Raw genomic sequence first — 18,404 nt, forward strand, 5'->3', positions numbered from 1 at the left:
ATATACAATAAATTTGTTTCGACACAATATAATCTTTGTTAACATTATACATTTATATCTAACAGACAACACAAAGTTGCTGCATAACAACAGAAATATTAAAATAACGGAGGAATCTGAGCTGTGACAGACATTTTGTACTGAACAGTGTAATAACAAAATCTTGTACGATTCATAGTGATGCTTTCATTTGGATTGTTTTACAATACAATTACCATACAACTAAAATAGATGATGGTAAGTAATTTTAAGAACATTCATCTCCTGCCAGATACAATCATAAGCCTGTTGTAATAAGTAAAATACGAGAGAAACACCTGCCACTTTTACACAGTAAGGATAAACACAGTTGCACAAATGATAATACTTTGGTCAGTGCCTGCTGGTTTACCTTGATTTGTTTGGGGATGATGAGTGACAATAGGTTAGAATGTAACTGCTAGGTACCTAAAATTTCTCTGTTGAGTTTAGGCTTATAATTTGGACACTTGTGAAGCCAAAAGCAGTCTAATAATTGCAGGTTGGCACGCACACGTTCTTAGTGTACATGGGGACACAGAGTGTCACATTATGAAATGTGTTTTCTTGGAATTTTCCATCAAAAGCTAGATTAAAATGTTTACATTTCACGGAAGTTAAGAAAACAACTCCCCTATGTGAGAAACTCTGAATTGTCATTAAATACTGACTGCAGTAGCTGATGTTCTGGTCACCAGAGAGGAGTATTCTCCATATCTATTTCACCTTAAAAAGATCATGAAACACAATTTTTGCATGGTTTGCCTAAACTTTATGCTAAAACATTACTTTCCTGTCTTTATTCACTGGTAGTCATGAGTTAACTGATTGAAACCCACCCCCCCCCCCCACCCCGTATATTTGACTCAACCATTATCATAAAAACACACCTCACAGAAATTGATACATCTCTCTTTTCAAGGTACATAAAACATTTCACAGCAATCAGTTTTATACTTTAGAAGGTCCACTATGCTTTTGAAGATTGTTGAAACATTCTCTTGAAAGTATAAATATCTTGTGGTCCAAATATCAATAAAATACAATTACAGCATGCAACCTGGTCCGCATACAGCTTTCATACAGCACTTTAAAATGAAGTGTCAGCAACAGTCTGCAACACCTTTTACCAGCCATATTTGTTTGCCTATATTCCATGCCAATTTTCATAAGTTTTTCCCACAGTAGTTGTCTCAAGGATGCAGCTAAAGGCCACTATTAATAGAGCAGGTGTTGAGAAAAAGAAAGCACAATCATTTTACAGGAGTAAGAGATGGTGGTTTTTCCCTGCAGATCAGAAACCATTTCCTGAGAAAATAATCTTTTCAAATGGCATTAGCAATCTCTTCTTAGTGCACCAATAAATGAGTGTGCAGGCATTTTTGTGCATGCTCGCATATTGTTTGTGGGCAATTTCCACTGGCAACTTGGGTTTAGATGTCATGTAATGAATCAGGCTGCTTGTGTGTGTGGAAACAGATAAGAATAGAGCTAATAGCATGAAATACTGGTTTGGTTAGTCACAACTTGTCAGAAGCTTGAACTCAGTTTTTATTAATGCCGCCTGAACTGTATTTAGTATGGTCTGTCCCATCAAACAATGTTGGTAACTAAAGAGTCAAAATGTTAAAATCTGCACGAAATGAAATTGGATATGTGTTCAAAAACTTGGCCCTTTCTAATACTCATTCTATTATATCATTGAAGAGCATTTGTTATGAACAAATCAATTCATTACAAGCAAAGAAACTCAATTCTTTATACACAGCTACATGCTTCTTCAGCAGTGAGGAATATTTTCCCACTTCATGTGCCCAGCTACTGAAGTGTCTTCAGGATGCTGACTGTTGTCGGCCTGATTGAAGCCTAAAGTTTAAAGGATGATATAAGAAGTAACAAGATCAGCTTTCAGTTCTGGTTCCAGAAGTATAGCTTCCCATGTCTGAACTCTCCTTGTCTTCACTATCAGCAAATGCCGCCGTGCACATATCACTGTAAAAATCTGAAAAAGTGAAAAAATATAATTAAAAACTTCATTTTAAAGTGTAGTTGTCACATTGCATAAACTGTAAAGAATTAGTAAAATGGATTTGGACACAAAGTTCTTATAGTTCAAGTTTCTTAGCTTTTGTCCTCTTACACCAAAGGCACTGATTCTTACTGGGGTCAGTTCTTCAGTGAAATATTAAAACTAAGCTCAATTATATTCAGACCAAATGTTTCCACCAAGAGCCACTTGAGAACATACAGATGCAAGAATCCTGACGGATGTACTCCTCTGTTGCATCAAGTTATGAAACCAGCACAGACCAGAGATTAAACCTAGGACTTCCTGATTGCATAACCCACTGGGTGGTGGCTGTCAGGGTGGTGTTTATTACAGAATGTGTCTGATAAGGAAGTCTTCATATGTTAACAGCAAGTCTTTATTAATGACTTGTAACTATATAAACACACGCAGTAAAGGGTATAGGCAAGGAGCTATCTCCATGTCTGCGTCTTAACACATCTCTGCTCATCACCAAATTGACCCTAGGTCTGGGTCATGTGCCAGCTTACATCACTGTGTGGGCGGCACTGTATTCAGTCCCACATTAACCCTGTATTTGCCAGACCCTTATACTTTTGTGCCTTTACTCAGTAGCCATTGGAAGAACTCATGCTAAATCCTTTGGCATAGATCCTCCATTATATTGTAATGCTCTTGGAAGTGCAATGGATGAAGATGCATACCCCAACCCCAGAAACTCCCTAGGGCTGTTTAAATAATGTCAGTAGGCTCATCATCTTGCAGCTGCAAGCTTGCATCGGAATATGCAGGGAATGACTTACTGTCAAGTAGTTTGGCTTTGGGGTTGCATTTTCCTTGCTTATGCAATTGATTATGTTGCAATCAATCAGATAGGCATCCCAGCTCTGTCACTTTTATCCCTCTCTATGCATCACCCATAGCAACTTAGGACGACAAGGGCTAGAATTTTCCAGTCCCTCATGCCTGTGGAATCTTCTGGCCCTGAACGGAGATTTCAGTAGCTTGCTGGCTCCGCTGTGGGGGAACCCGCCACAGGGGGGTGTGGGGTGGAGGGGGGCTGTGGTTGTGGGAGGGTGGGTTGAAAAATTCTGGCCAAGGATCCCTTATAACTACGCTGCTAAGGTGCAAATAACAAGGGAAAAAATCCGGTGATGTATTTGTGTCTGATTATAATAATCCCACTCCTATTTGGACAGATGTATTATACATCTGATTTCACATTTGTGGATGAGTTGGCAGCTGATGGTGTGGCTCTCAAATAATTGTCTGACCTATTCCTCTCAAGTTATACCCAGCGGTCCACAAAACTCAAACAGAAAAATCTAGCTCCAAGAATTTCTTTGGAGCTGCCCCTGCACATTAACCATTCGTGGCAAAGGTCTGATGTCAGAATGGAAGCATCTCTGTAGGAATTTCCAGCCTAAAGCTTTATCTAACTTGTATCTGCCATTTTTACCTGTGAAAATCCAGGTATAAACAGATTTAGTGCATCAAGTTTCAAATTAAACAAAGATTTCTGACCTGAGTTATTATCAGTCTGATCAGGCTTAAGTTCTGAACCAACTGGTTGAAGAAGACTGGAAGGAATCCATCCTGTTTTATAAGTTACCAAACTTCTCACTTGCCTGAAACACACACAATGCCGAAATAATTACTACAATCCATTGGTAAATATGTGGAGTCTGACATTCAATGCAGGGCTGGAGTTATGTGGCCACACATTGCAAGAACCATGGAAAATACTATCTTAATTATTTTTTTTTTAGAATAAACCTTTCATTTTCATCAAGGACTAGGCAGGTTAGCATTATGTATTGGAACGCTTCTATGTGGGCTCTCAGTGTCAAAGTACTCCTAGGGTTAGGCACAGAAAGGTCACATGCATAATGAAACTCACTGGGACCTAGAATCCTTGGTTTATGTGGTGTATTACGGACGTAACGAAAGCAGGAGTGCAACAGAAAGGCTGCAAATTAGGCTGGGACCTGGAATTGTTTTAAATATTGGGCAGAATTTTCTGTGCCCATTGGCGTCAGTCTTCATGGCGGGCATGAGCAGACAATTTGGCGGGAAGGCCAAAAATCAGTTCCACATCGTTGTGAAGCCAGTTTGTGATCGTCTGCCCGGCTCGTCAATGGCTCTCACCAGCAGATGCCAGGAACTTCATTTTAATACATCTGCATATCATTATAAGCCCTGCTCACTGGAATCAACCCCCTATGCTGGACCATCCGGGCACATCGGCATGCAATCACAACTGTACATAAGTGCCGTGCACCTGGCAAGCTGCACTTCGCTTGAAACTTCAAAGTTTGTTTGCCTAATTTCTTCAGTCAACACTCACAGTCATCAGTGCCAGGCTTCGCAGGCAGCACCACATCACTTTTAGGAAGGCTCACGGGCAGGTCTCTACCTACCAGACCCGTCAAAGACGGAGATGGCTTTTCAATGGCTGCAGGGCTAGGGTTTGCTTGGGGAAAAGGGGCTGGGGGAGGAGTGGCCTCAGGCAAGGGAAGAGGCTGCAGGCCTAGGGCTGTACTGGGGAAGGGGTTGGTGTGGTGCCTCAGGGTGTGTGTGGGGACACATGTTGATCTGTGCAAGTAGCCTCAAGATGGTGAAGGCTGAGGATGCAGTGTCCAGAGGAGATGAGGTCAGATGGAGATGTGAGGGTGTGTGAGAGAGAGTGAGTGGTGATGTCCCTTGAGTCGGCAGTGAGTGAGATGTCAGCAAGTATGTGATGGCCTTGTGAGTGTGTGAGTCTAGAGTGATGAGATAGTTGCCTGACCCTGGTGGCACGGATACGATCATTCATCCTCTTTCTGCACTGATGGTCAACCTCTTCTGTACGGTACTGGCACTGACCACCACTCCCACTGCTTCCCATGCCGGAGTGGTGGGATTGCTGGACCTCCTGCGGCCAGAGCGGGGGTGGAGGACATCATGAAAGGCCTCGAAAGGCATTCCAGTGATGGATCACTGAAGTCTTCTTGGCTTTCAGGGCCATGTCTTCACTGAAGCAGTCCTGGGCTGCAAGCATTGAGAACTGTATGTGCAGCTGTAGTTTAGATATGACACCCAGAGTGAGGAAACAGTGAGGTAACAGTGTGACGGATTCAGAGGCTGTCCGCCAGCAAGACGGCATGTTTCCTGTGGCTGCATAATTAATGAGGTGTGAAGCAGACAATATGGTGCGAAAACCCGCTATTGTGGCTGGCAGGTAAAACGTCCTTTTTCCCACCCGCTACCACACTTAGTGCAAATCTGGGACGATTCCGCCATTGTTTCTGATCTTTTTCAAGCTCCAAACACAGAAAGGATGTAGAAAAGGAGTTAAATGCAAAATAATAAGATAACCTTTTTGGTTTTAAACTCAGTGGAAAGTACGTTTAATTTTTATTCTTGGCTCCAGCTTTACCTGCTTGTTCATTCAGTTATCATCTTGCAAATTCTTTCCTGTTTGCACTAAGTAGTGCCCACTTTTTAATTAAGCCATTGTAATTTGACAACCATTGGAGTCACTCATTGTATGTTTACAGTTTAAGTTACAGCATCAATGCAATATGGATAGCAGAAATAGTCATTAACTTCATAACTGTCTGATGGTTATAATATCATAACCTTTATTAAGGAGGCTTTATGGCTCTCTTTTCTGTTAACTATCATTGCCTTCCCTTGGATTCTTTATTTGCTGTAATTTTGTTTCTATCCACCTCCTACTTTATATTGTCTGAATCAATTTAACTTTGAAGTAACTTGGAAGCTAAACTGACAGGTGCTGTTGTTATCGACTATTTTGTATCCCTTCATTTACTTATGATTGAACTCACCACTGTCCCTCTTCTCCCTCTTGCAGTACCTCAACCACTTCACCATTCTGCACTGCAAGTTCCTCAATGGATTTAGTTTCATAAATGCCTTCTACTCGGAACAGACTTTGAGCCTGAAATGAAGAAATGTGCGAAATGTAGACAGGTGATAAGAATCCAAATGCAGTGTTGTAGATTTGCAAATATGAAAATTGACTGCAATTTTGAAAAGATCTACAGAGGATATGGAGTGTTACATCAGGAAATATGATCACTTACTGGACCAATATTAAGCAATTAAATGAAAAGTGACAGGGAGATAGTCTTAAGTATGAAAATGAAACAAGTTTTTTGATGGAGTGCCATTTACCAATTCTATAGTACTTTGTGGCTCATAATCTAAAGTATTTGTAAAAACAAATTGTTTGCAAATCATCTGTTGTGACATTTCAACTATGTTAACTATTTTCAGATTTGTCATAAAATATTTTCATATTAGTGTGACAAGCAGCAATTAACCTTTAGATATAAGGCACTCACAAACTTTCACTTAAACCTTAACACCCTTTTCAGTGTGTCTCCAGTTTTTCTCCCAGGTGCACCACACATCCAAAAATAATCTTAGCACAAATATTCTATTCAACCACAATAACAGCACTATGGGTGTACCCTCTTCAGACGGACTGCAGCAGTTCAAAAAAGCGGCTCATCAACATCTTCTCAAGGGCAGTTACGGATAGGCAATAAATGTTCGCCTAGACAGTGACGCCCATTTCCCATGAAAGAATAAAAAAAGTATGGGAATAACAACTGAGTCATTTAATGCCAACACCACATGCTCAATGGACACGGAATGAAGTTCAAAAAAGATGTTCAGCTTGAAAAAAAAAATTGCAGCAAATATTAATGTGACTGACAAGCATTTGCATGTAGAATGTTTTCAATTGAAATAGTTAAGCAGGAATGAACAAATTGTGTTCATTTCAGAATGCAGTGCAGTTTCACGTTGCAGATTATTGTGAATTGAGACTGTATTCTATATAAGGACTGTTCAAAAACACACAGCTCACGAAAGGCATTCAAAATACAGAAGGAAAACAAGAGCTTGCAATGTTGCTTTTAAGTTGTAATGTCTTGAAAATGTAGTTAGCATGTTAATGCCAACGTACTTTCATTGTGCGTGAAGTCAGACGCACTTTGCAGGTTTACATTCATGTTCTATTAATAATACAATTTTTCCTGTAAAAGCAAAAATGACACGCAAGTGCTGAGAAGAAATGTGGACAGATGAAGGGTCTAACCAAACCAGGGAGCTTACCGCCTTTGATGTGGCCACAGTGAAAATCATAGTGAAGCACCCAGAAGGCATGGGATTGATAAAGCAGAAAGAGGCATCAGAAAGTCAAGGTTACAACGATAATGCTGATTTGTCATCTAATAAGCACATATCAACACCCACAGGGTATAGTAGGCTATGACATGAATTGCTGAGACCCTGCACTCAAAGGGTCATATCATTTCTTTCATAAAAATTCAAAAAAAGATCACCAAGATGCCGCAGCACAAAGTAATTCAGCAACAACACTCCTAGAAAGCAGCAGCTCAGGAACACAAAGCCAGTGTGTCAAATATCAAAGGGAGATGATGGAATGTGATAATGAGGAGTGGATCAAAAGGAAACAAAGGGTAAACTCCATTTGCAACAGATGAGTTCCTGGAGGTTTGTAGGACTGGAGGAGGTTACAGAGATAGACAGGAGATATGCCATGGAGACATTTGAACACAATGATGAGAATTTTAAAATTGTGGTGCTGCTGGATTGGAAACCAGCATTCACAATCGCAATAATTATTTTTTTAATGACCTTAATAGGCCCTTTATACTTTGGCGGGTGCGCAGTCAACTCTGGTGCGCGCCTGGCGAACAAAACATCGCGAGACTGCACAATGACGTCAGGACGTTTGCCCGACATCATCACGTGTCATTTTATGCATTGGTGTGTTGGGCCTGCCCCGCACGCCGACTTTAAACTCTTGCCCATAGTACTCTCGTGATTTATTGTAAAGGTAGGTTGATAGTGTGGTTTGGATTAGTTTCTCTGTGTCGATGTGTGTGTGTGGAGGATTTAATTAAATTAGAGCCAGCTAGTCTCGAGTTTTGAGTTATCAAAAGGGAAGCTAGGCTTGAAATGTTAAATACGTAAACATGGCTGAAATTTTAGAATGTGAGGAGTGAGGCACATTTGCATTTTTAGATAAACCAGAGTAGTTTGAATTTCAGAGATGATAAGATGTTACACCTAGCCATATGAAGCTAAGTCAAACAGTGTATTTATTTTTCTCAAAGGTTACTGATAATATCAGTACTATGGAATATTTATATTATGGAAAAAATAAAGTTGCAAAGACCTATTGGAACAATGGAATTTAGATTAAAAAAGGAGAAAGATGTATAAAGGAGCTGAGGTTATGTGGAAGGGAGAAGGCATTCTAAGATCTAACACAAGTATGAAAAGCCTCCAGTCTCTATGTCTCAAGTTGCTGTCTACAGCAACCGAAGCTGAGAAAATTCATTTTGAATATCACTGTCCAGAGTGTTGTGTGCTTTGCCTGGGTCTGTTGTTTTGCTGTTGCCTTAACAGAGGTGTGGCTGGGAGCTAGATTAATTAGGAGACTTAGGAGTTATTATAGTAGTAATTTGTAGACCTATGTATGTGCTTAAAACCTTTTCTTTTATTAATAAATGTTTAATTTAATTTTGTAAAAAACCTCTAAGTCTTGGTGGGCTTATTACTACTGAATTCAAGGCATGCATCTCAAAATAAAATACAAATTGCAAACAGTTGTTTCAAGTCTCCCTCTGGGATTTGAGCATCTCGGCATTTACCATCTGCTGTGCCTTAACAACGCTCCAAAAAAAACATAGAAGGTGCATTGTTGGAGATGGACAATGTTCTGCTGATGGAAGTATGTTGTTTTGGTGGTGGAGACAATATGGGATAGAAAGCTCAGCTTAGGATCAAATAGGATGCCAAGGCTGCAAATAGTCTGGTTCAGTCTAAGAGACTTCATCGTTTTATCCAGCTTCCTGTCAAGTTACTGCAAAAATCAGGGGAATCCCTCTGGCATTTCATAGCCCACACATTCAATTAAGGCTATGTGACTATTATACTCAAAACACATGACATGGAATCCAATCAGCCCAGCATGACCAGTGTCCTTTTGCAGCACTCTTTCCAAATAGCTGAGCAACTTTAATATTAACGAGTGTTATTCAAGAGCATCTTAACTGAGGTCACAACAATATGACATTTCTTGTAACATCTCATTTAAAAGTCAGGTTGGTTGATCAACCTTCTGTTTCCCTTTGGAACAAAAATATGCTTACAGTTTTACTAGACATTTCTTCATCCATATCTGAGTTGGAAAGTTCATCCATACTTGAAGGAATTGTTTCAAAATCCTCTGAAGTGTCCAGTGATGGGATTGGTTTACATGACCAACCTGCAGTTACAAATAAATACATCCTGTGAATTAATATCTACTAACAACAACTTCTATTTAAAAAGCAAATTCAATGTAGAAAAACATTCCTCTGAGAACTTTGTGATCTTCCATTTTCGGCCTATTTCGCTCCCGCTGTTTCCTTTGCCTCACTAGTGGCTACGTCTTCAGCTTTTTAGAACCTAAGGACTGGAATCCCCAACCTAAACCGCTCTCTCCTTCTTTAGGATGTTCCTTTTGTCTCTTTGGCCAAGCATTTGGTGTCCTGTCCTTATGACTCCTCAAAGTCAAATTTTGTCTTGCTATGCTCCTTAGGACATTTTACTATGTTAAAGATGCTATATAAATGCAAGTTGCTGTTCATGTGTTGATAGCACTTGATGTTTTCAGCCAGATCTGGCATTGGAAGGATAAAACAGCTGTACACTCAATATGCTTAAGTCACATGAATTTGAAAGAGCAAATCTTTTAGCCATATCAGGGGAATAATCACAATGGGAGAGAGTAAACGTTTCACTGAGGACAAAGGCATCAAGGTAGAGGTTAAAAGTGATGAATGTAACTTGTAATACTTAAGTCACATCATTATAGTGTGTAGCAAATCAGAAATGTGTGTGTGAAATAATTTACAGTCCCTTTCTTTACTCCTCTAGACTCGAGTCAGAATTATAACAGCTCGTGGCCTCTGGGGAACACTATTTTTAACATTTCTGCAGCCTGAAAAACAATCATTAAATTCTACTCCCTGGTTTCTGTCTTTTAAACAACTTCCTATCAATGCACCACTTTCACTTTCATAACTATACACCTTAATTTTATCAACATGCCTTATATGCAACATTTATGAAAATTTATATGCACAAATATTCAAACCAGAGAACTCTGTCACTTGTGAATGTGCCTTCCTTTGACTCCTTTGTTTCCATTAGCAATTCTTTAACTTAACCCTATTAGCATTATCCATGTTCATGAACTCACACCCACTATGGGTGCAGACTGATACATAAGCGTTACCACCTGTGCTCCTAGAAATTTCAAAGTCTTAACCTGTTGTGTGAAATATTTGCACATAATAAGTGAGAGATGAAGCATAGAGATGTTCATTGAACTCCTGTCTTCCCGATAGCACTTTGAAAAGAACAGCACAGAAATTGAGATTTCAGAACCGATAGAGGAAGCTGGGGGTTAGGAAGTTAGAAGCTTGGCTCCCAGTTCAGCTTTGTATGAAACTTGTGTAGTTCTTCACTTTGCAAAAACAAGCAATGTACTGAAGAACAATTTCATGTCATGGAAAGCAATATTTAAACTTTTATCATCAAAACACATTGTAAGATGTGTTCTTTTCTTTCTCTAGACATTCTACAAGAAAATAGTTGGAGCCAGGAACCTAGAGGAATACTAAACTGCATGGCAGACACCATTCTGCTAACCCTTCAGAGCATCTGCTCAGACGATCTGGACAATGAGGTTGAGGAGAGAGGACTGGATGATGCACTGTGCAAAAATGAGCAGGAGTGAATGATGAGCAGCATATGATTAGAAATCTGGGGAAGGATTTTTGTTCTGGAGTTGGGACTCGATGTCAGGAGCATTTCCAGTCCTGATCCTGCACTCGTCAGTTTTAGACAAATGATGCGATTTCGGAAGCAAATGCCACTAATTGACTCGATGTCGAGATCGCCATCCAATTAAGGGTGGCAGGTGAAGGGAGGATACGTGCGTTGCACACAGCAGGCCAGATTTAGCAGGCAAACAGCAGCGTGATATTATTGTGGCGGACATTTCATTGCAGAGGAGAGCATCAGGACAGGACCCGGTCAGGCACCCGTATCAGGGCAGCCCCATGTTCTCAAATGCTTTCCTTGAGGTTCTCTTGGAGGAGTAGGTGCAAATGGCCTACTCTAGCTCTTATTTCTTCCATTTTTATTCTGTTGTCTCAGAGTGGCAGGAGTATGTCAGCCAACAGACGAGGGAGGGATGGCTGGAGATGACTCACGCTGTGAGTAGCTGTAGCATTGTGAGTAAGAAAAAAATAAAATACTGCAAATGCTGGAAACGTGAAATAAAAACAGAAAATGCTGGAATAACTCAGCAGGTCTGCATCTGTGGAGAGAGAAACAGAATTAACATTTCAAGTCTGTATGACTCTTCTTCAGAGCTTCTGTTGTTGTGGGGATGATGTGGGTGTAGTGCTACAAGCGTTTCAATGGTCTAATCAAGGCCTGCATTTTACGTTCGCCTGCCGGCTGTGTTTTCAGTGGGTGGCATGTATAGGACAGGTGCCCTCCCCACCACCTTCCTGCCTGCCTCTGAGCTCACCCCCATAATACAGGAGAAGGGCGGGCCCCAAATCGGCAGGCCACCTGCAATATTTAAATAAATAATCAAGGTTCAATTGGGCTTGGCATGCGTAATCAGGCAGGAGTGGACAAGCAGCTTTTAAAAAAACTTTTTCAAAGGGCAGGAAGAATGGGGGGAGTATTATCTTCATGGGGTGCCCTTTGCACATCAGAGGGCAGTGCTCCTAGGGTCCCCCCCCCACTTCTTCCAACCTACCTGTTCAATTAAACACACCACCCCCACCCCCCCGTCCTCCTTCCCAAACCACCCAAAGCCTCCCTGCCCAAGAGCCTGGACGATTTTGGCTCCCAGATCCATGGGCTTTCTTCTTGTTCCTGGTTGCAGTCCTGGCAGTGCCAAGAGCACATTAGTGGGCGCTGCCGGGACTGATAGAGCTGAGGGTGAGCATTCCTCCCCAGTACGGGCGAAAATCCCAAACTGCCCCAATTTAGCCCACCCGTAGCATGTTAGGGCTGCAGGGTGGGCTGGCATTGAGCAGGATGGCTCAACGCCAACTTTGCTTCTGGTAGGGCGACCTGACCACTCCCTTTCCCTCCCCCACCCTCCTGTAATATTCTACCCGAGTTCTGGCAAGGTGAGTGCAAGGTGACACCCAATTTGAAGCACCAGCATGCACATGAGCTGAGTAGCCTGCAGGTGCATGGTCCTCCTGAACAAAGTGGAAGTGTGTGCCCAGGAGTATTGCAGAGCCTTGCGCCAAGCGTATAACCCAGTATATTGTGGTGGAGGCAACACTGAAAACTGTAACATCACATGTGATTGTTCTGCCAGAAGTGGCGGGGGAGGGCAGCTTTGCCTTAACTTTCCCTCTCTTGACCTTGCAGGAGACAAAAACACACAATGCCAAGAGGATTTGCTCAGGTGCCCAGCTCACCATTCTAACTTCCATGGAGGAGGCAGCCATCGAAATGACCAGGGAGCTATCGCATCAAGGAGAGCAATGGAGAGATGGGATACAGTCCAAGGCTGGGTTAAATTATCTCAAAATCTCCAGGTGAAGGGGATGGAGGGCATTTCTCCCCAGTGATGTGAATACATCAACTGTAATGTTATGCTTTAACTCTGTAGAATCACTTGCTGATGGAAGCAAGGTCTTATGACCATATCCCTATGTCTTTCACAGGGTCAGTTATGGAGAGGAAACCTGCGGCTGCAGAAGGGACGTTATTGGGGTTGTCCATGAGGATGAAGCACCAGAGCCTGGACCGTCATATTGTTCAAGTACACCCTCTATCAGCACAGATACACTCACCTCAACGGGTCCTCAGTCCAGCTTAGAATGGGTGGCACTCAGTGAATCACACTTCACAGGTAAACAAGAAAAGGTGAGAGAGGCAGAGGCAGCAGTTGGCAGTCCCACTTGGAGAATAGAGGACAGACACAGCCACGCTCAGCTGGGGATTGCTGTACAAGCGAGGGAGTAACATATAAGAGGGCTATACCTGGAGCAGCAGTGTGAGATGTGTTGGAGTTCCCTGAGGCAGTCCAGAAACAGATGAGAATGTAAATGCCCATTCATTGCGTGTGTTACCCTAACCTGACAGCAGAACACCAAAAAATTCAGTCCCCATATATTTTTTAATTATATTTCACCCCGGACATTTCATCCCACCCTTGGATGAGGTTTTGTTAAAAACTAGCAGCTCACCTGCCTCTTCTGCCCGTGTGATGAGCGCGAAATCGCACGGGCAACGTAAAATTGTGGACAATAGGGTTTTTAATGGCCTTAATGGACCCATTAATTGTTGGTGGGCGCGGCTCCAACTCCCATGCGTGCCCGCCTACCTCAATATTTCTCACACACGCGATGAAGTCAGGATGCACGCCTGATGTTATTTTGCACAAATGCACGTGTGTTTGGGTTGGGCTGGGCCTGCCTGGTCAACATAAAATTCTGACCCAGGATTTTTTTTATTTATTGCGTGCCAGTTATTTACCAGTAGATGGCACAGGCACACTTCTGAAAGGACTTTCTTTAACTGGTAGTGTGTATGTGTAGTGCTTAGAAACTGGTCAGTCTCCGTACTTAAAACAGAGTGAATTATTTTTTTATCCCACTTCCCCCCCCACCATGAGATGTAATGAATTGTATTTGGATTGCATATGAACTGAATTATAAACCTTGTTACTGTAGCCAAAATATTGTTTATCTATATATAAGATGGCTTTCCAAAATGCATTATATTTGAACAAATAAAATGTCTTTCTGCATTGCCAAACAAGAATCAAGAAGTAATTGAAACAACGCTCTGATGTACTTTGGTACACTAAAGTTATGCCTGAACGAAGACTATTTAATTGGTCATTTATCTCATTGCTGTGGGAGCTTGCTGTGCACAAATTGATTGCCACATTTCTTACATTATAAAAATACATACGAACAAGAAGCGGGAGTAGGCCACTCGGTCCCTCAAGCCTGTTCCGCCATTTAATAAGATCATGGCTGATCTGATAGTAACCTCAAACCTGCATTCCACCTACCCCCGATAACCTATCATCCCCTTGCTTACCAAGAATCTATCCATCCCTGCCTTAAAAATATTCAAAGACTCCACTTCAACTGCCTTTTCAGGGAGAAAGCTCCAAAGACTCACGACACTCTGAAAGAAAAAATTTCGTCTCATCTTTGTTTTAAATGGGTGACTCCTTATTTTTAAACAATGACCCCTAGTTCTAGATTCTCCCGCAAGAGGAAACATCCTCTCCACAGTCACCCTGCCAGGATCTTATATCTTTTAATCAAATCGCCTCTTACTCTTCTAAACTCCAGTGGATACAAGGCTAGTCTGTCCAACCTTTCCTCATAAGACAACTCGCCCATTCCAGGTATTAGTCTGGTAAACCTTCTCTGAAATAGTTCCAACGCATTTGCATCCTTCCTTAAATAAGTTGACCAATACTGTACATAGTACTCCAGATGTGCTCTCACTAGTGCTCTGTATAACTGAAGCATAACCTACCTACTTTTGTATTCCATTCCCCTCACAATAAATGATAATATTCTATTAGCTTTCCTAACTACTTGCTGTACCTGCATAATAGCCTTTTGTGATTCATGCACTAAGAAACCTAAATCCCTCTGTATCTCAGAGCTTTGCAATCTCTCACCATTTGGATAACAGGCTTCTCTTTTATTCTTCCTGCCAAAATGGACAATTTCACATTTTCCCCAAATTATACTCCATTCGCAGATCTTTGCCCACTCATTTAACCTATCTATATCTTTTTGTAGCCTCCTTATGCCCTCTTCACAACTTACTTTCTTGCCAATCATTGTGTCATCAGCAAATTTGGAAACCATTCCTTCATCCAAGTCATTTACATAAAATTGTAAATAGTTGAAATCCCAGTACTGGTCTCTGTAGCACACCACTCATTACATCTTGCCAACCTGGAAAAGACCCATTTACGCTTACTCTTTCCTTCCTATTAGCCAGCCAATCTTCTATCTATGCCAAATGTTACCCCCATACCATGAACTTTTATTTTCCACAATAACCTTTGATGTGGCACTTTATCAAATGCTTTCTGAAAATCTAAGTATAATATATCCACTGGTTTCCCTTTATCCACAGTACATGTTACTTCCTCAAAGAACCCCAATAAGTTGGTTAAACATGATTTCCCTTTCACAAAACCATGTTGATTCTGCTTGATTACATTGAACTTATCCAAGTGCTGTGCAATAGCTTCTTTAATAATAGCTTCTAATAGTTTCTCATTGACAGATGTTAAGCTAACTGGTTTGTAGTTTCTCTCTTTCTGTCTCCCTCCCTTTTTGAATAATGGTGTTACATTTGCTACATTATAACAGTGACTACAGTTCAAGAAATTGAATTAGCTGTAAAGCGCTTTGGGATGTCCTAAGGTTGTGTTAGGCACTGTATAAATGTAAGTTTTTTTCCTTTCTTTATTTGTTGTCAATGCAAACAATAGCTAAATTTCTTTTCAGCAGCTCTATGCTGTCCACATCCACTATTTGTCAAAGGTATCAAACAGATTAGTACCAGTCACAATAGGAAATTCTTGACCCCTATAAGAGGTCAAACTTTTTGTCAATACAAATTTGCTGTGTGAATATTTTAGACTCAGGATTGATAAATTGATCAGAAAGGCAAGTTTCACAGACACAGTGATGAATTCTATAGTGTTAGAGGTACTATGGGTTAGGAGGGCAGCAATATTTATATTAACTCTGTTTTTCTCTCTACACTTGCTGCCAGAACTACTGAATATCTCTGGTATTTTCTGTTTCTCTTTTAGATTTGCAGCATTTTGCTTTTGTTGTAACAATATTTAAAGGGCTGAGATAGGCTCCAGCACCAGTGTTGCAAAACCTACTGTTACAAACCATTCCTTTTACTTCTTATTTCTTTTTCTCCTATCCACTGATAGAATACTTTATGCTGTGAGTTTGTCATTTTAACCTCCTTACTCATTCAACACAAATACCCATGGGGTTTCCTTTGGGGATTGTACTAATTCAATGTTATTTGATGCAGGAAGAGGGTGAAGAATTGAGAAACAAGGTAATGAAGGAGGCATATAGGACCCAACGACCTGTACCCTCACTTTCAAATATACAGAACATGATCTTCTGACCTTTGGTTGACCCATGGAGTACAAAGAGTCATGGACTGTTTTCATGTAGCTTTTCGTTCACCCTGTTTGCTTTTCAAATGGTGGAGGATTTCACTGACTCAATGCCCAGCTCATTTGTGACCAATATCACCTTATTAAACACATAATTTTCTTAGGGGATGCCACAATCACTTCAATATTGGACCAGAAGATAGGCAAGTGTCTGGATGGATCATAGGAAATCAAGAATACTGTGTGCTTCCCCAAAACACCAGTTGACCACCATGGTCAAAAAGTCTACACCGCCATCAGAGTCTTCATAGAGTGCACTTTTGGGATTTGGAAGACATGCTTTAGATGCCTGTATTGGGCAGGGGAAACCCTGTAATATAACCTAGCCAGTCTCTCAAAGATTATGATGGCGCGGTGCATGTTGCGTGTCTTAGGCATGCAAAGAGCCCTCCTCTGAGGCCCCAGAGGTTGAAGAGGAAGTTGGCCCAGGAATTTAGAGAAATCAGCAAGAGAAGCAGAAGCACCATGAAGAGCATGCAGAGGACAGCACATGACAAGTTGCAAGAGACATTTATGACAATCTGATATAGACCAGATTTATAATGACTGACTTCTAATGACAGGAGAAGTGATTAGCAGCTCTGATCCTCTTGGAGCCCTTAGGGATCAAAGTAGCCCTTGTCCCAGTCCAACTCCTGAAAGGGACCTATTTCAGGCTGTGTCTCTTGTGCTACTGAAATGGCAATTTGGTTCTTATTGTCATTTACCACATGACTGGAAAACGGGGGTTTCTCAATTCTGACACCTTGAGCTCTCTGTGGCAGCAGTTGAAACATCCATAGCAGAAGCTGACAGTCTGTCCTGTGGGGGTCTGCACTGCAGATTGGTTTGCAGCTGCCATGTGCTTCAGAGTGAAGTGCCGTGCTGCACATACAAACAAATAGTCTTCCAATTGAACCTTCGTTAGCTGTCAATTCTGGCAGATTGTACTCCATGAGGGGAGAGAGGAAACTGGGCCAGTATTCTCTAGAGTTTTGAAGAATGAGAGGTGATCTCATTGAAACTTAAAAAATTCGTACAGGTGTAGATAGGATGTTTCCCTTAGCTGGTGAGCCTAGACCATGGTGGACAGTCTCAGGATAAGGGGCAGGCTATTAAGACAGACGAGGAGAAATTTCTTCACTCAGAGGATGGTGAATCTTTGGAATTCTCTGCCCCAGAGGGCTGCGGAAGCTTAATCATTGAGCATGTTCAAGACAGAAATTGATAGTTTTCTGGATACCAAAGACATCAAGAGATGTGGGGATAGTGGGAAAAAATAGTGTAGAGGTAGATGATCACCCATGATCTGTTTGAATGGCACAGCAGGCTTGACAGGCTTGTTAAGAAGATATAATAAAGTCTATAATGTTATTGGAAATTATTTTAAAATAGAGTTTAGTGGTATTTGTGTGTATGTGTGCATGTGTGTGTGTGTCTTAATCGGATTAAAGCTAGCTGACTTAGAGGCTTTGATGCATAGAAATGTTTGAAATGTTAATTAGGTAAACATGGAGGAAATTTGCATTTTTTCTTTAAACAAACTAGTGTAGCTTGGATTCAAAGAGAGGAGTGAAATATTACACCTAACCAGGTGAAGCTCAGAAACAGTGGGCAGGATATTCCCCCCGTCAGGAGCGAAGTTGAAGTTGGGCATGCACAGGCGTGCCTCTGATCGGCGCCCCCAATCGGGGGCACGGCGCCATTTTATGTGGGCTGGCCAATTAAGGCCCGCCTAGTGTGACATCCGCATGGAAGCGCTATGTGCTCCCTGTGTGTGGGGGGGGGAAATCCCGAAACCTGAGAGTGCACTCTTTCGCGCATGCGCACAAAAGAGTGCACTCATCTCCCTTAGGCTAAGTGCTGCTTCAGGGAGATCGGCTCTACTGACAAAAGTCTTAAAAATAGAAGAAAAATCCCTGACATGTCCCCTCATGTGACACTGTCACATGAATTGGAACATGTCCATAATTTAAAAAAAAAACTTTTAATTAAATTTTTAAAAACCTACATGAAACCTCATCCCACCAATGGATGAGGTTTCATGCTTTT

At 41.4% G+C, this 18,404-nt stretch overlaps 1 protein-coding gene across 1 annotated transcript in view; it reads right to left on the reverse strand.

Moving 5' to 3' along the window:
• Window positions 1-831: 831 nt before the first annotated feature.
• mcf2l2 (MCF.2 cell line derived transforming sequence-like 2) overlaps window positions 832-18,404 on the reverse strand; it is a 273,896-nt gene continuing 256,323 nt past the window's right edge. Inside the window, 4 exon segments of the mRNA XM_041204959.1 lie at window positions 832-2,020; window positions 3,572-3,675; window positions 5,878-5,990; window positions 9,244-9,359. Of these exon segments, the coding sequence (XP_041060893.1) occupies window positions 1,920-2,020; window positions 3,572-3,675; window positions 5,878-5,990; window positions 9,244-9,359 (434 nt within the window). The 3' untranslated portion in view covers window positions 832-1,919.

Source organism: Carcharodon carcharias, chromosome 2, assembly GCF_017639515.1.
Source record: "Carcharodon carcharias isolate sCarCar2 chromosome 2, sCarCar2.pri, whole genome shotgun sequence".
NCBI classification, from domain to species: Eukaryota; Metazoa; Chordata; class Chondrichthyes; order Lamniformes; family Lamnidae; genus Carcharodon; species Carcharodon carcharias.